General features: G+C 53.6%; 10 protein-coding genes across 10 annotated transcripts; 8 read left to right on the forward strand and 2 right to left on the reverse strand.

Annotated features, from left to right (window-relative positions):
• Window positions 1-610: 610 nt before the first annotated feature.
• Window positions 611-4,731, forward strand: PG985_011185 (aminotransferase; the record flags this gene model as incomplete). The annotated part of the gene is made up of 7 exons (XM_066830952.1): window positions 611-920; window positions 1,020-1,304; window positions 1,421-1,978; window positions 2,039-2,997; window positions 3,781-3,855; window positions 4,242-4,364; window positions 4,435-4,731. The coding sequence occupies 7 exons, from the start codon at window positions 611-613 to the stop codon at window positions 4,729-4,731; spliced, it is 2,607 nt and encodes an 868-aa protein (XP_066681634.1).
• Window positions 4,732-7,949: 3,218 nt separating this feature from the next.
• Window positions 7,950-8,531, forward strand: PG985_011186 (uncharacterized protein; the record flags this gene model as incomplete). Its single annotated transcript, XM_066830953.1, has 1 exon — window positions 7,950-8,531. The coding sequence occupies one exon, from the start codon at window positions 7,950-7,952 to the stop codon at window positions 8,529-8,531; it is 582 nt and encodes a 193-aa protein (XP_066681635.1).
• Window positions 8,532-8,773: 242 nt separating this feature from the next.
• PG985_011187 (uncharacterized protein) lies at window positions 8,774-9,958 on the forward strand (the record flags this gene model as incomplete). The annotated part of the gene is made up of 1 exon (XM_066830954.1): window positions 8,774-9,958. The coding sequence occupies one exon, from the start codon at window positions 8,774-8,776 to the stop codon at window positions 9,956-9,958; it is 1,185 nt and encodes a 394-aa protein (XP_066681636.1).
• Window positions 9,959-11,529: 1,571 nt separating this feature from the next.
• PG985_011188 (uncharacterized protein) lies at window positions 11,530-12,063 on the reverse strand (the record flags this gene model as incomplete). The annotated part of the gene is made up of 1 exon (XM_066830955.1): window positions 11,530-12,063. One exon carries the CDS (start codon window positions 12,061-12,063, stop codon window positions 11,530-11,532), a length of 534 nt encoding a protein of 177 aa, XP_066681637.1.
• Window positions 12,064-13,767: 1,704 nt separating this feature from the next.
• On the forward strand, window positions 13,768-14,463 carry PG985_011189 (aspartate racemase; the record flags this gene model as incomplete). Its single annotated transcript, XM_066830956.1, has 1 exon — window positions 13,768-14,463. One exon carries the CDS (start codon window positions 13,768-13,770, stop codon window positions 14,461-14,463), a length of 696 nt encoding a protein of 231 aa, XP_066681638.1.
• Window positions 14,464-16,102: 1,639 nt separating this feature from the next.
• Window positions 16,103-17,561, forward strand: PG985_011190 (uncharacterized protein; the record flags this gene model as incomplete). The annotated part of the gene is made up of 2 exons (XM_066830957.1): window positions 16,103-16,895; window positions 16,960-17,561. 2 exons carry the CDS (start codon window positions 16,103-16,105, stop codon window positions 17,559-17,561), a joined length of 1,395 nt encoding a protein of 464 aa, XP_066681639.1.
• A 330-nt stretch (window positions 17,562-17,891) lies between these two features.
• On the reverse strand, window positions 17,892-18,353 carry PG985_011191 (uncharacterized protein; the record flags this gene model as incomplete). Its single annotated transcript, XM_066830958.1, has 3 exons — window positions 17,892-17,971; window positions 18,026-18,132; window positions 18,289-18,353. 3 exons carry the CDS (start codon window positions 18,351-18,353, stop codon window positions 17,892-17,894), a joined length of 252 nt encoding a protein of 83 aa, XP_066681640.1.
• Window positions 18,354-19,332: 979 nt separating this feature from the next.
• PG985_011192 (uncharacterized protein) lies at window positions 19,333-19,939 on the forward strand (the record flags this gene model as incomplete). Its single annotated transcript, XM_066830959.1, has 2 exons — window positions 19,333-19,425; window positions 19,583-19,939. 2 exons carry the CDS (start codon window positions 19,333-19,335, stop codon window positions 19,937-19,939), a joined length of 450 nt encoding a protein of 149 aa, XP_066681641.1.
• A 1,316-nt stretch (window positions 19,940-21,255) lies between these two features.
• On the forward strand, window positions 21,256-21,831 carry PG985_011193 (uncharacterized protein; the record flags this gene model as incomplete). Its single annotated transcript, XM_066830960.1, has 1 exon — window positions 21,256-21,831. One exon carries the CDS (start codon window positions 21,256-21,258, stop codon window positions 21,829-21,831), a length of 576 nt encoding a protein of 191 aa, XP_066681642.1.
• A 629-nt stretch (window positions 21,832-22,460) lies between these two features.
• PG985_011194 (uncharacterized protein) lies at window positions 22,461-23,687 on the forward strand (the record flags this gene model as incomplete). Its single annotated transcript, XM_066830961.1, has 1 exon — window positions 22,461-23,687. The coding sequence occupies one exon, from the start codon at window positions 22,461-22,463 to the stop codon at window positions 23,685-23,687; it is 1,227 nt and encodes a 408-aa protein (XP_066681643.1).
• Between the last annotated feature and the right edge of the window lie 50 nt (window positions 23,688-23,737).

The raw sequence follows: 23,737 nt of genomic DNA on the forward strand, positions 1-23,737 counted from the left end.
TCGTTCAATGAAATGGTCTGCAACCCAAGCAGGGGCCCCTGGCATGAAGACCTGGCTCAAGGTCATGCAGGCATTCCAAGACTCGGGCGAACCAACCTGCCAACCGGTCAGCCGCGAATAAGACGGGGAAAGAAGTTTGTTTGCTATTCATGCCGGCTAAGATTATGACTGCAGGACTGCAGGATAAGAATCATGCATCGCGCAGATCATCTCCGGCCACTACCGGCCACCACACCAAGAATTGTTTTCCACTTACGGCACTGGGCGTTTGTGTGGCACTGAAAATGCGTTGGTTGTCGCAGAGATCTCATCTTACCTACCCAGATCGAAGCCCGCTAGAACGCCCATACGCCCCTCAACCCATCCTCTTTCTATCTCCAGCGATGCCACGAGCCCCAGGATCTCTGCCGAATTGTGTCTTGTTCCGACATCCCACCCCTCTAAACATTTTCCAATAAAAGACGTGACGTCTTGAGGGCTTCCGTAAACTATCCTCCCCTATTTGCTGAGCCAACAGAAACGAGCATCCAAACAGTCAACTGTTCCGCTTCCTTCCCCCGCCCTCCATGTAGCCGTCTCCTTTCGTTTCCCACAAACACCCGACAGCGACATGCGAACATCGCTTTTCGCAGCCTTTCTCCTTGCCGTCACTCACGCGCGGCAAATAGCACAGGAGCAACTGCGCGGGCTCGCCACCCCAGATCAGAGAGCCCCACGAGCCAACACCGCCGGCGGAACGACGACGAACGAGCTGAGCCTACGCCTCGCCGGCCCGAACCTAACATATACGGCCGAGTTTGGCATCGGATCGCCGCCGCAGAGGTTCGAGCTGGGGATTGTCTCTACTACTCTAAGCGTGTTGCCGTTGCATGATGGCTCACAGCCGCCGTGCGACGACGACGGCTGTCCGCATGGTACATGTAAGCTACACCCGACCGCCCGCGCAGCCAAGAACGCTAGAAAGACTCGACGGATGGGCAGATGGTTGACATAGGGAATCTTTGCGCGCATGCTACCAGATGACCCCAACGTTTCGAGCAGTTCCCAAGGCAAGGAAAAGTACGCCATGCAAAACCGTCCGGGCGCTTACGGACAGTTCTTCACGGACGCCTGGCACGTAGGTAACGCCAAAGTAGACAACGTCTCCTTCGGGGCCACGGCCAACGACGCGGAACTTCTACCAGTCGTCGGCTTGGGTGGGATCTTGGACACGCAGAAAACCTCGCGCCCCTCCTTGACGGCGGCGTTTGCGGCAGCTGGCATGTCGACGACGAGTGCTTACAGCGTGTGGTTGGGCGACCTGGGTACGTATGTGAGAGATGCCATCAATCTGGTGGAGGACCAGACTTCGCTTCTTCTTCCTCCTTCAACCACCCTTCCTGGGGCTCATATCAAAGGCTAACCAAAGGACGGCGCCCAGCTGGAAAGGCCGGATCTTTGGTGTTTGGGGGCATAGACACGCAAAAGTTCAGAGGCACCTTGACGCGCCTCAAGACCTATCCCCTCCAGCTCGACAAATCGAAGGATGACCGCCTGGGGGTTCAACTGAGCGCCGTCCTGGCCGTGAGCGTCACGGGAACGGACGTCCTAGAATTCGGAACCCGCCCGCTGCTGGTGGAGATCTTCATGGGCTCGAGCGCGATCCTACTGCCCGGCGACCTGGTCGAGGCCATTTACAAGGAGGTCGGGGCTTCGACGGATCCATTGCGTGAGGGGCTGGCGATCATTCCCTGTCACATGGGAAACAGTCCCGCTTACTTCTCGTTTGTATTTTCTTCGGCAGAAGACGAGACGGGGGCGGCTTCGACAGGACCGATGGTCAACATCTCCATGTCTTCACTGGTGTTACCTAGCAATCTCGATACCAAGCGCGTCTCGAAAGATATGTTCACCAGTCCCCAAAACCCAACATGCCAGTTTGCCATTGTCAAAGGGACTGACACCTTTGGTCTCGGCGAGGCATTCATGCGATCGACTTGTAAGCTTCCAACGTTGCTTGTTCCTTGACGAGAAGACCTAGCTAATCGACAGTTGGTAGACGTAGTCTTTGACCAAGAAAACAGCGAGATCGGCATCGCGCAATCCAACCCGACCCCCTCCGGCTCCTACCTGATCCGCTTCCCGAGCAAGGGCGCCCTCATCCCTTTGGCGACCCCCGCCGCCTCGCCGACGGACACGTTTCCTGCTTCGGTTTTGACCTCCTCCGTTGCCCCGCTTCCGACCTACCCGGCGGCCGCGGGATTTCAGCACTGGGAGACCGCCCGACCGCCCCCCACGACAAACAGTACCGGCCCAGCGGACGATGGGCAGCCGACATCGTCCAACGGCCTGGCTATTGGGTTAGGAGCTGGACTCCCCTGCGGCGCCGTGGCCGTCTTCACGGGCTTCATGGCCTACTGGCGTATCAAGCTCAAGCGGCCACTCCCGATCCTCAAGCACTTCAGTGAACAGAGGTGGATCAATCCGTACGCCACCGAGCTCGAGGTCAAGCATCCGCAGCCCGACGCCGCCGAGGCCGTCGGGTTTCCCTGGGCCTTTGACAGACCTGTAGGCTGGACCGAGCTCGATGCCCCTGTCCGCCCCGTGGAGCTCGAGGGGGATTACTCTTACCACCAAAATCATGTCTCGGCTTTCATTCCCAACCGCCAGGACACGTTGAGCTCCTCCACCGTGGTAGACACGGAAGAAGCGCGGTCCGCCATGGCGCGGAGGGAGTCCATGATCATTCCTGGTAATTTGTCAGCTGCTACCAGTCCTATTGATGGAGGCGGCTCTACGGCGCGCGATAGTGGCAGCTACATAGCCAGCGCAATCACCTCGCCTCTGCGCATGTCTCTTATCCCGGGGCCAGACCGGATCGACATTGGGGTATTGGGAGACCATCCCGCCAATTTCAGGGATGCTACACTCAGTCTACCCGAAGAGCCCAAGGGCAGCAGCAGAGTAATTGGGGACCATCACCATGACTCCGGGTTCCAGGAATTGAGGTACCAGGAGGTAGGAGATTGTGAGGATACCGCCATAAGGACACGATCGTCTAGCAATCCACCACAACCAGCAGCGACACCCCATGTACCGGGCCCGAGTTGGTTATGAGCGAGGCGTCTTGTATCTATGTTGGATGCAGTGGTAACTCATTACCGACAGCATGTCACGTACAGAGACAGGCTTGATATTTACTTCCGTAGGAAAGCATGGCGCTGGGAAAGGCACTTTGAGATTTATTCCCCTTTGATAGATTGAGTTGTCACGGGAGGAAGAGGCAGGAACCTCTATTGCCGGAGAAATGTTAATAAAACCGGACTGTTCCCTCCGGGTATCCATGGTACCAGATATTGATTGTAATGAGTTCTACTCGTAATGTTTCCATTGCGGGTGGCCCTTTCTGGTGTTTTGTGTCGATGATCAAATTGGTTCGTCTTCGTATACACGCTCCAAACTATCTCCATCGTGCCTGCGACCCCCAAATACCCCGTTGTCACACACAGGTGGTAGAAATCCTTAATCCTTAATTACACCAAGTTCGTTTATGTTATGTTGTTCTCATCACCATTTAGGTCCATCGTATACATTTGCGTCCCCCATTAGCTTCGCTAGCGTCAACTCAAATGCAAACCAAATAGGTTATTCCAACTTCACTTCAGTGTCTCATTTGGTACCAGTATGCGTGGTCGCATCATTGGCTGATGAGCCCCATACTAATAGGCGACTATTTAGTGCGTAAGCAGCTTTTACAAGCGCAGGACTCATGCGAACGGTACATGTCGATTTCCACATAAGAAGGTGCTGGTTTTATTCGTGGCTCTCAGTGCCGACATATATCAGCACGCCATTGGAAGGGTCTCGGTATCGCCAGTAAGTTGAAGCTCATAGGACAGAGTCATGTTATCTCGCTTGGGTCCAGCCACGGACAAACCAGACCCCTTGAAGCTGCAACACCTCATATGGGCATTGGATTTAGAACCAAGAGACCCATCTAGATCTCAATGCAGGGCAGGTTCTTCTCCTTTCATTTGGATTCCAACTAGATTACAATCTAAGCCACATACTGCAAGCGCATCTGTTGTTAGGAAGACATGGCCAAACTACTAAGACAGCATTTCAACCTCAAAGGGACGGGACCTGGTACATACACAGTTTCCCGGCACAATGACTGGACAGTAGGTTCAAGCAAGTATTCTATTTATAAATAAGGAGTCATTTGCTAGACAAGGCCATATGTACGGATCTTGAATTATCAGCGTCTCCCGACCCAACCAGACGTCCTGAAGACGCACATCAAGTTCACGCGGGCCTGCAAGTGCACCGGCGGCGACGTCACTATAATGCAGATCAAGCTGGGCCACCTCACGAGCCATCTGCAAGTGCAGTACGAGCAAAAAGAGCAAGCTCCGGGTCTTGGCGCTGGTATTAGTGGCCAGCGACCTGACAAAGCCCGTTGGCCCATCGGCCCCCACCACGGAGGGCTGGTTCCTGAAGCCCCACCCATCGCGCCCGATACCCGACTTCGCCGCCGTCGAGGCCCACAAGCCGGACCCGAACAGGCTACCGGCCATCATGCACGGCGAGACGCTACCGCTGACGCGGCACCATACCCTGGCGGCGGTGCCCCGGGCCGAGGTGTTCAACATGACGGTGACGCTGAATGCAGAGTGCAAACGGCGGGTTGAGCCTGGCGAGGAGTTGCGGCGGGTGTTTACGCGGGTGCGCAAGGGGGACGCATGGATCTGAATGTTTTTCTATTTGCGACGAGAATATGGAGTTGTTAGTCACCGCACAGCAGCTGGTTTTGGTGGTCAAGGCGCAGAAGAAGTTTCGCGGCGGCGAGGTTAAGATGAAGCTTTAGTTGGGTGAGTGGCGGCGGCGGTGGTGGTGGTGGTGGGATGAGGAGGGAGGCGATGAGGGGAGGAAGGACAACTTCATGTTTTGCATGTCGTTGGCTGGCGATCACAATGCTGAAGCTACGCATAAATAGAAGTAGAAGAGAGATCGTGACGAGACTCAATGCATCAAATTGTATGACTTGACAGTTATCTGGTGTTGAAACTATGCGGCACTGCAATGAGGTCGGGGAGGTGGTGCAGTCATGTGACAGCTTACTAATTGCTGCAATTGGGAACGGTTGGGGGGTTATGTAACGCAATAATTGCAGCTTTCTTTCAGGGTGGTCCATTTGGCTTAATGGCTATGTGACCGGTTTGGATCAAATGATCTGTGTCGGATGATGTTGTCTTGGGTACGGGGGGCTGGCAACCTTTCGTATCTCTTAGTCCCCGCACGGAGGGAGCTTCACATACCGATACTTGGAGATGGTTCAAACCCTGCTATTCGTGGCTGAGATCCCCGTCGTCTGTTATTCTACCGGGCGAGGTTGGCTTCTAGAGAATTAGCCACTCTCTAGGATGCCTTCCTCCGGGCGTGGTTTCAGTTCTGGCACCTACCAACTTTTTTTTTAGTCTTTTCTTTATAACTGCCTCTTGCTTGACCACTCTCAACTTGCCATACATAGCCCATCCATCCAACATGTCCTGTCATTGATTGATGCTCATCGATTTCTTGGAAACATACTGGAAAAAGGTAGAATTTTCTTTGGCATGCGTCAGCAATGCACCGAAAGGACGCGAGTGCCAGACATATTCACTGCAGCTTACCGTTGCCAGCATACGTTGTAACTTTGTAGCAATTGGGGATCCCACTAAGTGTTTTCCGGCCCGGTATCATATTCCTCCTCTCTTGCTTACCTCTCGTAGTGGTGCAGGCGGCTGATCAGATTGGGTTAATTGTGTACTGCCCATAGCATGCCATGTTAAGTCAAAATGCTTGAACAAGGCTTCGTATTCATCCTTTTATGGGAGCTGACGTCGGTTTGTGTGGCATGCACCTGCTCGAGTATATGGTTGTCGTGGTAATTGCTTGAGGGTCAACGAAGAAAGAAAAGTAAAAAGTAATTTGATTTATTTGCACAACCCCGGATTCGAACTGTGGTCTTTGCGTTAGGTACCTACTATGGCTGTGCTAGCTACAGTTTGATTGTACCTCTCAATTGACTTAGGTGCTGTAGCTACCTAGGTGCAAACGATTGCCCGTACTTGCTTCCAGTTCCCTTGCTGTACGCAAGCCCCCCAGGAGCTCTTGAGTGCTTGTCACTTTGCGACCCTTCCAGGAGCTATGGCAGATTGGTATTTTGGCGTCCTGGCATTACTGCACTTATGACATAGTGGATGGAATATGGGAAATGCCTTACGATGTAGAGACTAATACCAGTATTTTTACTAGTAGCAAGATGAGGAAGCCTGTATTTTGGGGAGAGTGCGGGATTGAAAGGTCCAGCAGCATCTCGCGAACGAATATAGTATCAGAAAACAAAAGACCAAAAAAGAAAGTTGGCTACCCAGCCATTGCCACATCCTGGGGGTACAGATTCAAGAGGTGGCTAGTCTCTTGAATGCTGCCCACACCTCGAGGGATAGCTGGGATCGCAGAGGGCCTAGCCAAGTGGTGGAACAGAGGAACACCCTCACCTTCCAAGGAGGCGCGGGATCTCGAACCATCACCCGAACCACTCTACGAACATCCGGAGGTGCCACCCTCTATAACTTCGTAGCGTCAGGATCATCTGATTGAGACCGGCACACATAACCGCTAAGCCATTGTGCCACCCTGCTGGAAACTGCAACTTATTCGTTACATAACCCCACCTTCACTGCTCAACACAAAGAGCTTGGGCCAATTGCGCATACATGTAAATCACTACTAGCATGTCCACGTTGTAGGAGCAGCCACCAGTAGATACTAATCATCAAAACATTGGTCACACGTGCCACTATGCAATCGGGAAACCCGTCTAACGCGCAGGCAGAAACTGACGGACGTATCGTTTGCTCCTTTGCGAGTAAGCATGGGGGAAATGATCATGTTCATATGAAGCTTGAGATCTCTATCTTTAGATGGGCACACACGGCGGTTGATCTGGTTACGCGACCACCCTTGATGGAGACAGTAAAAACTTATAACAGCCAATGGTTCAACTGGGAGGCTTCAGCTCGATGGCTATGAAAATGAAGAATTTCCGAAAATGTAAATTCACAAGGGACACAAAGTGTGCCTATCCTATCACAAGTAGGGAAGAGCCACTCTAGGGCCAGCCTAGAGCACTTGTCATACCCAATGGTCGATCCTGCAAGACCAACACCTAGATGTGTCAAGCCTTTTGGTCTTCAAGGTCGGAGGGGCTTGGCATGCCGATTAACTTGGGTTCTGAATCATCACTATCATCTGTGCGAGTAAATGGAGGGAGAGCCAAAGTCCATCCAGATCTTATCAAGCTTCGGGTTTGGTGCTAGATCGGTACACATGACCGATAATTCAACCATGCGGCCATCATCAGAGAAGACTGGTCAGTAGGCAATAAGCTCCCCTCAGCTCCCCTTAGCTCCCCTAAGCTCCCCTTAGCTCCCCCAAGCCCCCCCAAGTTGCCCAGATTTGATTGGTTAGTGGCTGTATACAATGTCGCATACCCAGCTCCACAATAATCAACTTTTGTTCACTCCTATAGCACACCAGCCCGAATTGCTTCCACAACGGTTGAACACGAGGCCCTTCAACTGACTTGAGCTTGGGTTTCTGTTTTTCCCCCACACTACAAGTAAGTCAAGGAAAATTACTCGACTTGACAAGTTTATTCTGTTGTGTAATCTCCCACTTCCCGACACACCATCTCAAAGCACCACAGCACGTCAGGACCCAAGTTACTTAATTTGGAACTCTGGATTCCTTCCTAACTGTGATAACAGAAGGGGAAGAAACCGACCTTCGCTTATTCATTCATACTTCCCCCACCACAATTCATATGAGAACTTTCATCTCTTCCTCCCACAAAACCCAGCTTTTTCCATTCTTCTTGTTTCGTCTTGACTGAACGCATTCCAGCTTTCATCAATTCAGCAAAGATGGCGGGAGGTAAAAAGCCGAACAAGATGCCCTACGGCTTCATTGGTAACGCCCTCGAGTACACTGAGTTGGAGGAGCAGATCATGTACACCCCCCGAGACATCAAGCACTCGAAGTTTTCTTTGGTGCAAGCCAACCTCATCGTGATTTTCCAGGCCCTTCACAGAACGCAGCAGCACCGCCTTCTCACGTACCGTGCTGCTGACGATGTTGCTGAAGTTCTGGGCTACGACTCGCCCGCTGGAACCGAAGCGGTGGCTCGCATCATCGATCACCATTGTAGCGCCCGTCTCGCATTCAATCGCCAGAACCGCGAAAAGAACGAGTACTACAAGCGCGGTTTCATCCAAGTCCTCGTCGACGAGGAGATCCGCTGGCGCTACACAATCGGCACGAAGGATCCCCAGATCATCTACCCGAAGTTTTCGCAGGTGGAAGCAAAGAACCGCTATCACGCCGACACGAAGGAGCTCATCCGCAAGCACTTCCACAGCCTTTTGTTCCAACGCATCCCCCCTCTGGACGATCCCGCCCGAAGTGGTGCCAACCAGCAGTTTGGTGTTCTGAAGGATATCGGTTAGTCACGTCCCTCAATCCACCTCACAAGTACGAACGCTGACACTTCGCCTATAGATCTGAGCCAAGAGATGCTGCCCATGAGAGAAATGGAACCGCTTGTTCGGTACGAGGACCGCCCGAGAGTCAACTACGAAGCCTGCAGTTTCACGAACTTTATCAAGAAGATGGAAGCCAAGAAGAAGGCTGAGGCTGCTGCATCTTCTAGCAAGGCACAGGAGGATGCTACTTCGGGTCCCCTCCCGACATGGCCGACAACGGCAGCGACGACCAGGCCAGCAGTGGTGACCAGGTCGGCAGTGGTGACCGGGCCGGCATTGAAGACCAGGACGGCAGTGACGACCAAGCCGGCAGCGACAACCAAGATGGCAGCGATGACCACACCGGCAGCGATGGCCACGCTCCCATGGATATCTTCGATGACGACAGAGGTTTTCAGGTCCCTGGCGCTCCAGTCCTGGTCCCTGCGGCCGACGGGTACAACCAGCCGTACACCGAAGCCCAACTCCAGGCCGCGGAGAACGAGCGGGCTGCAGAGGAGGAGGCACTGGCAGACGAGCGCCGCAAGGCAAAGGAGACGATCAACGTGCTGACGGGCGCGATCTCGGGCTACAAGAAGGCCAATGCCCAGCTGACCAGCACTTATGACATGGTCAAGGCAGAGCGGAAGCATCTTGCAGAGGAGAACACGGCCCTTCGCCGTGAGGGATACGTGTCGCGCGACCGGGCCCGCGCCATCCAAGGGCTTTTGGACCAGCAGCAAGACGAGACCCGCGCTGCCCAGGCGCTGACTACCGACAAAGAGCAGCAACTTCTCCTCACCCAGACCTATGCCGATAGGCTCAACCGGGAGCTCCGAGCGTCCAGACAGCTCGTGGCCGAGCGCGACCAGGAAATCGAAGTCACGCGGCGCCAATGCGCCCGCTACGGGGAGATGAACCAGGAGCTACTGGACACGAACCAAAAGCTTCTGGACGAGAAGCAGCAGTGCCTGGCCCAGAGCGAAGAGTTTAAAGACGAAGTGGTCCTCCTCCGACGCTCAAACCGCACGCTGCGGAAGGCCGTCGACGACACGACGGTGGAGAACGGGCGCCTGGTCTATCGCAACCAAGAGCTCGACGAGGAGCGACTGGCCGTGGAGGGCGAGCTGACTCGGGCGCTGCGGAGAGTGGAGGACCTCGAGGAAGAGGATCAAAAGGAGTTCCGCGAGGACGCCTCCTCTAGTATGGTCGAGAACCACGCCGAGCGTGTGAAGCAGGAGACCGAGGCCAGCCCCCGTCGTCGGCACGAGGAAGCCGAGGACGAGGAGGATCGTCTTTTTGTGGAGCAGGAGGCGGCCGAGCGGCGTCAACGTCGTAAGCGGGATAGCCAGGAGAGGATGGTTGAGGCCGCCGAAGGTCTCATGGCCACGCACTACGGCACCAATGGCTAAATGGTTGGTTGGCTCACATCTCATCATCGCACCACACGTTGAAGAGGGGAAGGAAGATGAGGAGGAGGATGAAGTGTGTTCATCCCTGTACGAGTATTTTGTTCTCCCGTTGCGAGAGACTTGATTACATGTTCACGACGACACGAGAGAACGATCCTTGTTTGTTTGGAGTTTTAGGGTGGATTTCTTTTTGGCGTTGTTTCTTTCTTTCCTTGCTGTAAAACAGCTTACGCCCTGTTGGCGGCTGGTTTTGGAGCCGCTCTTTCGCTGTTTCTGGCGCAACTTGATGATAGATATACCCTGTACGAATACACTGTAGTTTTATGATATCTTCCTGGTCTTTCATCGTGATCTTGGTTAAAACCTGACAGCTGGATTGCTTCCCTACTTTCCACTAGAAGTCATACTGTCTTTGCGCTGTTGAATACCCTTTCATTGAAGGACACAGGCAACCTCTGGGAGAAAGATCCCTGTTTATGCCTCAATGAATGGCATCTATAGTGAATTTCACAAAAATGAAGAAGAGCACTCGCGTCAAGTTTGGCAAACTAAAATCAGCGCTGCATTGGTTTGCGGTCCCCAGAAAGCCACAGATGTGAGGAACAGCTTTATCTTTTTATCTTCGGCACTTAAGTTGTGGACAAACCTGCATAATCCCTTGTTTGGACAGTCACTACTTATGCATTCCTATAGATGGTCGCTCGTTGTTGTACTGCCACGGTTTATATGTTCCTTCTTTACCTTTGTTGGTCTACCAGGCTCTGGACGACCAGTTTGTATATGTTGCTCTGGACTGCGCCTTTTTTCGCGACAATGGCGCCCTGGCTGCAAAGACGATGATGCCCATTAAGCCTATGGTGGCTTCTTTCACAGTTATGCAGTCATTAGTTGCCTTTCCTGGACCTGATAGCTTGGATCGCCATGACCTTGATCTCACTCATGATGCTGTAGCAAGCAGCCGATCATGTCTCCCTTGTCCTAATCGATGGTGAGATACACGTCCAGTTTTGCTATCTTAAGAACTCACGTTGGTCTGTAGTGCAAGGGGACTTAGAGATTACATGTGATAATGGATAAACCCAGTAATCATGTGGTCTTTGAGGAAACCTAGGACATACTGGACGAGATAGCGGGCAAAATTTGCAATGGTGTGTAAAGTGATGCGTGGGTTTTGACATGCAACGAAGCTGATGGGATGGAAATGGATATTTGAAGCATCAAACAAGTATTACGAAATTAGGTAAGCTACATTTGCATCATTTCTCCTCCAAATAATCAAAAACATCCATAGATACACCATATTGGTTAATCGTTTTTACTCTTTGCGGTTCACTGGACCTGTTAGCGGGTTACATGATCTCACTCAAGTCATACTAAAGTTGCAACACTGATTACATGTATCAGGATCTTCGGCTAAGGTTCAATGATTCGTGACTTCATTATGTCCTGACCAGGATGAAACTCATCCCAGTGTCAAGTGCTAGTATGGTACAAGTAGGCGGTCTTCCGTTTCCCCCGCGCTCTGCGATCTCATAACCTCCTCCTCTATCAAATTATATCCACATTGTATCTTAACGTCTCTCCGAGCCGACGGTCTCGGCTGACTCGGGCACTCTCTCCTCAGCGCTGGGATAAGCATCGGTAGCCTTGCCGCGAGAGCCCTTGGTGACGCCCTCAGGCAAGTCAGCGCCCCGCTCGCGCACGACGTCGCGGCCCGCATTCGGAGCGCCGACGCCCGCCAGGCCGGAACCGACGTGCTTGCTGGTGTGGCCGCCGTCGTGGCGCAGCTCGACGTTCTCCTGGCCCTGCATGGGCTTGCCGTAGCCCTGGTAGACGTCTTGGGATGTGGCGCCCGTCAGCGTCGAGGCGGCGTCGACGTTGCCCGTGGCGGCGTTCTCGCCCTCGGCGGGGCGGGGTTGGTAGGTGGCTTCGCGGGGCGCGCTGCCGGCGGGCAGCTGCTCAGCGTGGAACTCGGGCTTGGCGTCGTTGCCGACGAGGACGCCGGGCTTGTGGCCTTTGGTGGTCAGAGGCTCGGAGGGGGGCACGCGGGAGCTGAACTCCTCGTGCTTGGCGGCCACGGACTCGGTGTTGCGGGTGGCAGACATTTTGATTGGTAATAGAGTTGTGGTGGTGTTTGTGGTTGTTTTGATGAGTTTGGTGGAGGTTGGCTTGAGTTGGTTGTTGCTTGTGCTTTGATGGATTGGACGATGACAGGTGGCTGTCAAGGGTGCTGAGGTGGTATTGGATGATGAAGAAGTGATCTGGAATGAATCCGAAAGACAAAGCAGCAAACACTGGTTGACTGGCGGTCCTTAAATGCCAGAGTTGCTTGCTGTTTCCTCCTTTAGGTCCTACTGAATGACATCAGATTGCTGTTGCAATAAGGCGGGGGAGCGACGGTTGGCACGGGTAATTACATCATAAGGCTGCAATAGCCGCAATAGCGAAGCCTTAATTCGAAGGGAGAGCTCCAGCATAACCAAACAAATCTACAGGTAACGGCGACCCGGGCGATTTACATTTACATGTCGATGTTGTTGACGTTGCCGACGATTGCTCACTCGATTTGGTGGGGCAATGATATCAATGATGCCCTGTCGCGGAGCTTTTGATCCCTCCGGCAGGTGCGCCAGCCAATCAGCAACCAATCCGCCGCAACACCACCGCGGTTGCCCAGCGTGCGGTTGATCAGCGTATGGGTTACAAAAAAATGGAAATGACTGGATTGAATAAAGTGTTCATATACCCCGTACAATTATGACTGTCTGCATTATTTTCCCTGTCGGCAGGTAATCGGCTATTTCTTATGCGTGAGTACTCTTTGTGCGTGTTGGTTTAAGCTTACTAGCGAGAACCGTCTGTGACATAGGAAAGCTCAGGAGAAGAGGGAGCATGCTAAATGCTGTGGGTGCAATTCCATCTTTTCATCAATCTGTATAAATTCCATTTGGGATGTATCTGAAACGGCCAATTATTTACATCCCCTGTCGTAACGACGCCGATGCCGTATTTTCTTCTTTGCAAGCACGTGGTACTGGGTCGGGCGCTACCAGTTCCATCATGGGGCAGAGAGAACCGACTCCTCAATATTGCGCCAACGTGAGGCTACAACGATTCCCTTCGAACTAGGTATGCTGATAGCTAAGGACGGTTTGATAAGAAGCATTTGTCGAATTGAGGTGGTCACTATTCTCTGGCACTTGGCAACACTTGGTAACGGAGCATACGGGTTTCAGCTAATTAGATGTTCTTCGATGTGTGGTTTCGCGGGCACTTGATTTCCAAGCGGGATTGGTCATCTAGGTAATCGGTGTCATGATATATGATATATCATGCGGAGCGCAGCTCAGCAACGGGCAACATCCAGCTTCCAATTGCGATGAGGGTAGACAGAAGCAAATGACTAATAAGCCCATTTAAAGATGGAGGTGATTGATCGACTGCGCCGCTAACTAGTTTGTGGGGAGTCTGGACCGGTCCGCTGCCCACGATAAGTACTCTGGCAAGGGATAAATAAACCACCCGCGATACGAAAAGGTCCCGGAAGTGACCACGTTTATCTGCGGTGCTGTCAATTGAAGGGCGCGCGACCGTTCAAGGGTATTCCCCCGGTCCAAGATGCGGAGGAACATCTGTTCGGGTATAAGAGCCATTGAAGCATCGTGAGTTCTGCTGGCGATGTTCATCGTCACCCTCCGACGTATCTCTCCTACGAATCACGAAACATTGAAACACTGCTCATTCAAATCTCCGGTCATATAGATCTCGCTACACTTATCAGGAACTACATACCCAATAACTCCGTCAAGATGCGCACGCTCGGGCTGCTGGGTGGGATGACCTACCACGCGACCGCGACGTACTACCTGACGATCAACGAGCACGTGCAGAAGCAGCTGGGCGGCAAGAACTCGGCCAAAATCCTGCTGCACTCGTTCAACTACGCGGACATCATCACGCCCTGGCACGCGGGCGACAAGGACGCCGTGCGGCGGCAGCTCTGCGACGCGGCGGCGGGGCTCAGGACGGCCGGCGCCGACGCCGTCGTGCTCTGCGTCAACACGAACCACATGTGGGCCGAGGAAATCGAGCGGGCCGCGGGCCTGCCGCTGCTGCACATCATCGACTTCTCGGCGGAGGCGATCCGGGCCGCGGGGCTCGGCAGGATTGCGCTGCTTGGCACGCGGGTCACGATGGAGGGCGACTTCATCCGCGGGCGGCTCGAGGAGAAGTTCGGGCTCGAGGTCCTGCTGCCGGCCGAGGAGGTCCGCGGCCGGATGGACGAGTTCATCTTCCAGGAGCTGCCGTTGAACATCGTCTCGGGAGCGTGCAAGAAGCTGTATCTCGAGACGGTCAAAGACCTCGTGAGCCGCGGCGCGCAGGGCATCATCTTGGGCTGCACGGAGCTGCAGTTCGTTCTCAAGCCTGAGGATGTCGAGGTTCCCTTGTTCGATACGGTGGCGTTACATGCTCGCGGGGCGGCGCAGTGGGCGATTGATAACTAGCAGGATGGTGAAACCGGGGAGAGAAGTGATTTAGTAAATGGCGAGAGCAATGGTGAATCATGAGTGTTGTTTGTACGCCGCCAAATCGCTCCAAGTCTTGTACGCGCTCAATTTGGATCCAACCACGGAGTCGCATTCTTTGGCTCTCTCGAGGTTTCAATTGAGAGACATGATCGCAGCTTGACCTCAGCGGCATAGGCGACAGACCATCAACGAAGTGGTGGCTGAGACTTGGGGTCAATTGGGTGTCACAGTTGTTACTTTAGCGTGCGATTCAGGGACAGCGGGTGGTGACGTGAGACACAGACACAGAGTTGACTTTTGGGTTGAGCTGCGGCACATTGCAAGGCGCTGAGCTGCCACATTGTCATACATAGATCTTGCGATGTTGCGACATACGGATATCTTTTGTTACATGAAATCTCGACCTGTCCACTCACTGCCAAATCTCAGAACCCCGCGTCGCAAAGGAGCTGACCGATTGTCGAGGCACCACTTATTAGTTGCACAAATTCGACTTATGCAGGTACACCAGAACTGTCTTCAGTCCGTCCGGTGTAGCGGCTGTTTTTACTGTAAACCAGAATGAACAAAGTTTGGGTTCGACACAGGACGGGAGACGGCAACAGTTGCCTATGTTTGACAGTCGAGACCTTCTGCCTTCCAGTGAATGGGAAAGATAAGATAGCGCCTCCCTAATTGGCGTTGATGGTCTTTTCATCGGCCGGCAATCGTCCCGAGTGGAGCTGACAGTGGTCCATCTTGTGCAAGTCCACACAAGTAGGGGCTTTGCATTAGTTTGATCTCCATCCCATCTCCTCCTGAAGATAATCCGATGCGAGTCCCTTAATTCGTCCCTCAGCGGGTTTCAATTCCCAAAGATCATCATCTCGGTTATCCAGCTACTGTATGTATGTCAGCCAACGTAGAGGAGAGCAGAGAAGAACAGTCAGGTCAGTGCCAGTGAGTTTGAATCTGTTTAATGAGACCTCGGGGGCCAAGAACATGCAGCGCGGAATCCCGGCACGCTGGGAGGCCCGTCATTGGCAGCGCAGGCTCTTAGGGCCCCTCCTTTCAGCTTCTAGGCATTGCTGTCGGTGGGGCGCTGGTTCTGGCCGGGAAATCTCTCTAAAGAAGAGGATTCTGCTTCCCCTTGTTCTGGCGCTTGGCATTGCCCTTGGCAGGCCACAGGAGCGGGCACGCGGGCTGAGAGTGAGTCCATAACGGCCCATGGCATTTCTTGTAGTATCCGCTTGGCGATGGGCCTTCATCGGATTTACCTACCTTAATCACACCTCGCGATTCGATAGTTTGCCTTCTTAGACCATCGCCTGGTACGGCTGGGAATTCTCGCTTTCTCTTTTCCTGGACATGCTTTACCATTCGACAGAAAGTTACGAGAGGAGCTTCCGATCCTAATACCAAGATACAGCTATTTGTATTTTTCCAGCACCTAATACCCGACCGACCCCACCGAACCGACGAAAGAGACACGACACGACCCAACTTTTTCCTTCCAGGGATCCTCGCTGCTGTAAGAAGGGATCGGCTCGTTTGGCGGCGCTGCCACTTCCCGTTCGACTCGAATTTCGACTCAACTTGGGACGGGATAGCAAGCAGGCAAGCAAGCACAGCAGAGATGCTGCTTTCGCGGCTTCAATTGCTGTCCAAGAACCCCGTCCAGAACCGCGGCATCCTCTCGTTCTTCCTGGGCTTTCTGCTCATCTACGTCCTGCTGCTCGTCTACCTGCGCGAGCAGTGCTTTCGCGATCCCTCGTCCGCCTTCTTCCGGCCAGAGCGCGCCCGTGTGCTGTCGTACTCGGCCTTCCGACAGACCCAAGGCCGCAAGTTTGCTGAGCAGGCCGCCCTGCATGCGCCGCTGAAATGGGCGCCCGACACGAGCAACGACGACAAGAAGAACAACGACGATAACGATAAGCACGCCGGCGATGACGGAGGTATAGGGCAGCAGGAGCCGCTGCAGCCCGACGTCTGCATCGGCATCGGGTCCGTGGACCGCCACGGCTTCTCGTACCTGAAGGAGACGCTGGGCTCGGTGCTCGAGGGCCTGGACGCGGCGGAGCGGCGGCGCGTCTACGTCGTCGTCTTCCTGGCGCACAGCAACCAGTCGGTGCACGAGGACTACAACAAACCCTGGCTGCGCAACATGGCCGACGCGCTGCCGACGTACGCCCAGGACAACGAGACGCTCGCGCTCATCCGCCGGCTCGAGATCGCCAACGACTACCCCGCCCACGCCCGCAAGCAGAAGATCGACTTCTCCGTCCTCCTGAGCGAGTGCGCCAAGGTCAACCCGCGGTACACCATGACGCTGGAGGATGACGTGATTGCCGTCGACGGCTGGTACCACCGCACCTTGGCCGCCGTGAAGAACGCGGCGCAGAAGACGGAGGAGTTGGGGCGGGATGGCTGTGAGTTACCCACTTAACGCATTGGTAAGATGGCAAGAGTGGTTCGCTGACATTGACCCAACAGTTTTATATCTGCGCATCTTCTACGACGGCAGACTGCTAGGCTGGAACAGCGAAGAGTGGCTCTCCTACTTTGGGGGTAGCATACTATTCGTCGTGGCCGAGCTGGCCGTCCTGTCCTTCATCCGCTGGCGCTTCCAGGCCGTGCGCCGGGCGGTGCCGATCCTGTTCATCCTGCTCATCGCGGGCGTGTGCACGCCGATGCTGATCGGCCTCTTCTTCGCGTCGGGGCGGTCGTGCATGCTGCCGAAGCGCCCCGGCGTGAGCCTGATGCAGAAGTACGGCTGCTGCGGGCAGGGCCTCGTGTTTCCGCAGCAGCAGGTCGTCGACCACCTGCTGCCCATGTACGCCAACACGACCGACGACCACGCGGCCGTCGACACGTTCCTCGAGGACTGGGCCAACGCGCGCGACTCGCTCCGCTTCGCCGTCACGCCTGTCCTCATCCAGCACGTCGGCGGCAAGAGCTCGCACGGCGTCGGGGACCAGGTCGCCGGCAAGCTGACGGACGACATGCCGTTCGATTACATGTTTGAGACCAACGAGCCGGTCAAGCTGGCCATGGAGCACCAGGCTTTTGTGGACGGCTTGCGGACGGCGAGCTAAGCGCGCGCGCGTGTGTTACCGTGTCTGTTGTGAGTCTGGCTTGGTGCGACTTATTCTTGAGTGCCTATATATAAACCCTGGAAGTTGGAAATACAACTCATGACGATATATACGAGGGAAGACACTTGGTTTATGCTTACTCATAGACGTCGCAGATACGTTAGATGAGGCGACGGATCGTTGGCAGGCGGGGAGGCTGTCGTTTAATGTTTGCATGACAGAGCAGGACAAAGAGGGAACGTATACATAATGATACCCAATATACAACGAAATTAAATCAATTTGGCCATACACATTCTAGCTCAGGTGTTGCGTAGGGATGGAGAGTTATCAGTGGTGTGACCTGTTGACATTACCAGGCATCATTCGCGGACGGTCCGCCTGGTGAACTCGGCCTGGGTTGACAGTCACTAACGACACTTCAGTAGTTTGGTGTGTTTCCACATCTGCGCAAGTCAGCGTACCGGCCACGGCGAGATCGTCAAAGATAGAATTGGTTCCTATGTATGCGCTGCTCGAAGGAATGACCTTCTTGCGCTGTATCAGCAGTTGCTGCTTTGGGGGTGCTTTCCTGTAACACTTCGGTCGAGATCAGGGCAAGGTACTTCGATATATAAGTGAGCACAACATCCAGCTCTCTCTCTACCGTGATTTGGTTCAAACTCAAAGTATGGCGCGATCGTAGGTATAACCCAAGGCTTTCATTCGCCCCGCGGTTCGGTCATACCATCGACCTTCGTGTCGATGCGTCGGCACTGCCACCATCTTTGCGACACGGCCGACGAAGCCCATGTTTGAGTGCGAGTTGCCCTGCCTTGTCAACGAGAGACCGAGTTGGTGGGTAAGCACTGGATGCGAACTCGGTGGCATGAGCAGTTTTCCAATCTACTGAGCACGCGGCAGACTTGAGGCGCGTTTTTGTTTTGGCCACTTGGTCCTGGCAACGAGGTCCCGTCTAGTATCTGCGATTCTCTTCATAGCGAAGGATACTTACAATGGCCCCATGGAGGCCAGTACGTATGTGATGGTTTATTTAGCGATCTCGAGTGGTGTGATGATGGAGGAGAAGACCAGCGTAGAAGGAGCTGGAGCTGGAACATGAACAAGAGCGGACGTGTTGGTCAGCCACGCAATATATGCTTATATATAGGTATATATTATCGATTCAGAGAATTTTACTTGCGATCTTTGCGCTGTTACTCTGTTACTGTAGCTGGAAGGCATCCATTTGGGCGGTATCAAATCGGATACCTTTGGTACCAACTAGCTAATTTGGCGAAGATTAGAAACTAGGTAGAGACCTGTTCTGTGTGATGGTCGCCGACCCCTTTTCCGCTGCCTAGCCAAGTCTAATACTGCACTGAACTGAAAGGCGCGCAGTGAACGATAGATGCTAAGAACTTCCACTCTCGCACCGCCCACGGGGGCTCTACCTTCTGTCGCCCTAAACTGCCCCAATCTGAATAGACACAGGCACGTCGTCGACGGGTCTCGCATCCCACGTTGGAATTTTTGATCAGAAAGAGCGGGTCCCTCGAATGCCTCACTCGGATATCTAGGCCTACCTTCCTGTCGAGTCAACCTTTCACTTTTCTTTTCCTTCACTACACCTCCCCTCCACCTTTCCACCCACCCAGGTCATTGTCAACCCAACATCCACCAACACTCTCCCATTTACCAATACGACACCATTCTTTCCTTGAAATTTTTCATCTCATCTACCACCATCACCTGAACATCAACCACACACTTCACCCATTCACTTGTCATCATGGCACCCGCCCCGAGCAAGATGGTTGGCAATCTCTCTACCCGCGAGGTAGAGCTCGTCATCGTCGCCTGGTCTTTACTGGAGTCGGACAAGGTAAGTTGTTTATCCTCACTGCAGCATCTACATGCTGTATTATGACTACTCTTTTCTTCTTTTTTTCCTTTTTTTTCGATTCATACCAAGGGCGTATTATGACTACGCCCAGAAACACAAAGCATGTACTGAGCCTTTGCCTAACGTTACCCTTCAGATCGACATGGACAAGTTCGTCAAGGCGTCCGGCTTCGCCAACCTCCACTCTGCTCGCACCAACTGGAACCTGATCAAGAAGAAGGTCACGACTAACGCCAGCGCCCTCTACAAGGACAAGGACGGCGCCGAGGACGGCAAAACCGAGGACAACAACACCGTAGTCACTCCTAAGTCGAAGACTCCCGCCAAGAAGGCCGCTTCCGCCAACACCAGCACCAAGCGCAAGCGCGGCAAGACGATGTCGGCTGCCACCGTCGACAAAGATGACGACGAGGACGAGGCTGACCCCGTCGAGACGCCTTCTAAGAAGGCCAAGACTGTCAACGCGGAGGATCCTGGTCTTGGCGAGATTTGATTCTATGGGAAGACGGGCCAAGTTGCTTGGATGGAGTTGCATATGGAAGCTTCTTGCGGACTGCATAATACGGGCGTATTGGCAACCCCCCATTTCCCCTTGACACACATGGTACATTGAGATGAAGATTGGTTTGGCATTTGAGGATTTCATGCTTCATACTCTTGAGTTTGAGATTCACATAAAGGTCAGATAGCCTGAATCAACACATCAATTGAGAATCGTAACCCACGCATGAATTTCTTGACACTACCTAATAAAGTAAGCCATTGTGAACGCTATCTCTTTTGACACTTGACTGCAAAATAGGCAGCTCACGTTTCTCCAAAGGCAATGCATTTTCTGAAGGGTAAGTCCCGTACTAGATAACAAGCTCAACCCCATTGCTTCAGTCCATATCAAGACATCAGAAACACAATGCCATGTCGAGGTGATGTCTTTGTCATGGTCAAACAATGAACCAGGACATTCATTGTCCAGCTGATCTGCTAGCAGAACCAGAACCTCTAGCAATCTGCACTATGGATCAGAATTTCTGGATGACTTTGGTTTAATATTTGACAGCAGCATTGGCTGGAATAGCACTTCCAACACGGGGAAGCACATTTGCTCAAATTGGCACAAAGATCTAGGTTGAATCAGATATCCCCACTCAGGAAGGCAGGCAGCCACTGGCTGCTTCTAATCATGAACAATGGAGCTTCTATCGTCACACTTGCGTTGACCGTGGTGTGAAATTGCTTGGTTTGGTCACATCCACTACTATTCCGTTGCGGCAGGCCCATCAATGACTGACGCCCAGTCTCGGTTTTGGGCAATGTAGATGCAGGCCGCCGTGTAGGCTCATGGAGTCAATGAATGTGCCCACCAGAACCTCAATCCGTCATGGATCGTAGGCCCTTTCACTGATAACTGCTTTGTCGTAGCTCGACAAAGCCCTCCTCAATTTTCTTTGAGGTAGCTACTCTTGGATGCAGTCACCGCCAGGGATCCATGGCATTGTTACTATGCGAATTGTAACGGGCAACAGACACAGCTCTGCTAGCACTTTCGATCCTTTGTGGCTGCAACCACCACGGTCAGGCTTTTTGACAAGCCTGATATCGTTGGAGTTCTTGTCATCTAGAAGCTACAAGTACATCTGCAAGTCTACATCGTCTTCTACTGCGAATCTCATGACACACCTGACCTTTAGTCAACCATAGAGAGCGCCTTAATATCCATTCCTCCATGTTCCGGGAGCTAATGAGTTCAAGTAGCGTTGCTGTAACTTATCCACAAACCGATACCAGCAGACTCCTCATGCCACAGCCCCTATGAGCCACTCAGGTATGAGCAATAGGTCGAGCTCCCCGGACGACTCAAATGACTCCCAAGAAAAGACTTATTCAAATGACGAACATGCTTCAGACGAAAGGAACAACACCTCCAGGGGCGCGGCTACCGACGATAGTGAGTCCGACTACCCGTCAGCTTGGCTCTCTGTGTATGACTGGGATCCGTCACTCGACCTGGCTGAGCGACCAGAACCAGTCGACACCAGCCTCGAACACTTCAACATTCTGCGCCCCATTGAAACGCCCCAAAGAACATCCCATATCCTCCCGTGGCCAATTGCCGCCCCCGACGCCGCCCCCGAGCAGGCACCCTTTCCTGGCCCTTCAAAGCCTGTACTGAGTCTCGAATCACCTGTGCTTGGGAGTGTCCACATCAACAAGGATTGTTTTGCGCTCATCTTGCTGCATTGCGACAGGAACCAGCAGCTCGAACGCGAGCTAGCCGAGCTCCGCAGGGAACGCCGGGACCTGGACGCCGAGCTCCTGTGCCGCGGCGACGACATTGCATACTACAAGAAGGAGATCGAGTCTTTGAGGGAGGCTCGTCGTGATTGAGGGTTGCTATGCAACATGTGCTCACCACTGTCAACACTTCGTCTGGGGTTCCTGCATTCGCTGGCGAGATATTTACCTACGACCAAGCAGACTGCATGACTGGGTCTCTAGCTTTACTCTCCTGCAAGAGATATTATGGATCTGCTTTGATCCTTAAGCAGAAGTTTGATGGCAATGGAGATCTGTTCATACACGCCAAATGATGCCTGTACGCCCCCGATCACAAAAGGCCGCTGTCAAACCCAAGCTTCGCCTCGCCCGAGGCTCAACTTCGTCATGTACACCATTGTATCGCCAACGACCAGGTTCCAAAACCAAACATCGAAGCAATCATCGACAGGCGGGCCGACAAACTAGCCAACGCAGACAACGAGATGCGTCGTTGGATTCGTAATTCAGTTGAACGCTCCCCTTGCATCCTGCCATTTGGCGTTACCCCCTGTCCTCCCTGCAGGCCTGCAGGTCTGACGTCATTCCTTGATGTTTAGCTGGTGCCTATTTTATCACCCAATTATTTGCTTACACAATACCATATTTCTTCGGGTCTGATGCTCAATAATTTCCCTTTCTACCCACTTAGATGTTCTTGCTCTATTAGAAGCATCATGAGAAAAAACTCACTGTTAGGAATGGTACCCTCCACTGTCAAACCCCCGTTGTTCGAGTCACCATATAGCACCCCGGCACCGGTCAACGCGACATTATACCCCTTCTGCAAGCTCCCTATCGAGCTGCGGACGCTCGTCTGGTCACTCTCCCTCCAGCGACAACGGTTCATCTCTGTCAAACTCACCCGGAACTCAAGGCCCGACACTAACAAGTGCCAATACGAGATAAAAACGCAGCGCCAGTACCGCCACAGCAAGCTGTTAAGGGTAAATCAGGAGTCCCGGCGCATGGCGCTCGCGTTCTTCACTCTCCGCATCCCTCGCGGCATCCCTCGCGGTATCCCTACCGGGGTTCCTATCTATTTTTGCCCGGACTACGACGTCCTGCACATCGCACAAGTCAGCCAAACGTGGCATGATCTCGCCGACTTCTTGCCCAGGCTCGCGGACGACTGGGACTCCCGAAGCCGTGGGGTCCTCCAGCTCGCGGTTGGCAGAGGGCTGGTGACTCTCCATGGCATCTTTAATCCTGATATCGTGGCACGATACCGCGACATCAAGGACGACCACCTGGAAGAAGCCGCGCGCCGGGGTTTGGCCAGGGCTATCACCCGGCTACAGAGCGTGTGGATTGTCAACCTCGAGGCCGCCGATTTGCGCGTCATGTGTAGCTTGACGTGGCGCGCGGCCAAGTGCCACCACAACAGATCGGTGCCCATCTTTTCTGCCGTGCAGCCGTTTGAGCGAATCCCCGGGACAGACCCGCGGCCCATTGAGGTGGATCTGGGGCAAGCCGCGAGCTTCGAGGACCTGGGGCGCGAGGTGAGGCGATGGCGCGAGCTGGAAGCTGCGCTGCGCATTCGACGCCGCGAGAACGACCCACTAGATGTCCGAGTCCTGCTTGCGGATAGGGGCGGGACGATATTACCCTCCGGAGAAGAACGTTTCTTCATCGCAGATCGGGAAACGGCGCAGAGACACCTGGAGCGCGGAAAGGAGGAGGAGAGCTGGGAAAAGCTGCGCGAACTCTTTCGGTGGCAGTTCCCGCCCTGGGGCGAATACCTGAGTAGCCAGGAAGAATGGGAGGATCTGAGGGGTCGTCTTCAGGACGCCGTGGGCTTTTGGTTGTTCAGGCCCGAAGCCTTCGAGCGTCCGCCGCTCGGTGGTGTCGGCGGTCGCTTCAAGAGGGTCAGGGATCTGAGAGAACATCCGCCGGAGCTGTGCGTATTTGATCTAGGACCGCAGTAAGAAGAATGGTCAATGTTTGCTTTGTCTAAGTAGCTAATGATAAGGCTACT

The sequence above is a fragment of the Apiospora marii genome (genome assembly GCF_038362585.1).
Source record: "Apiospora marii strain CBS 49790 chromosome Unknown utg000007l_segment0_segment0, whole genome shotgun sequence".
Classification (NCBI taxonomy): Eukaryota; Fungi; Ascomycota; class Sordariomycetes; order Amphisphaeriales; family Apiosporaceae; genus Apiospora; species Apiospora marii.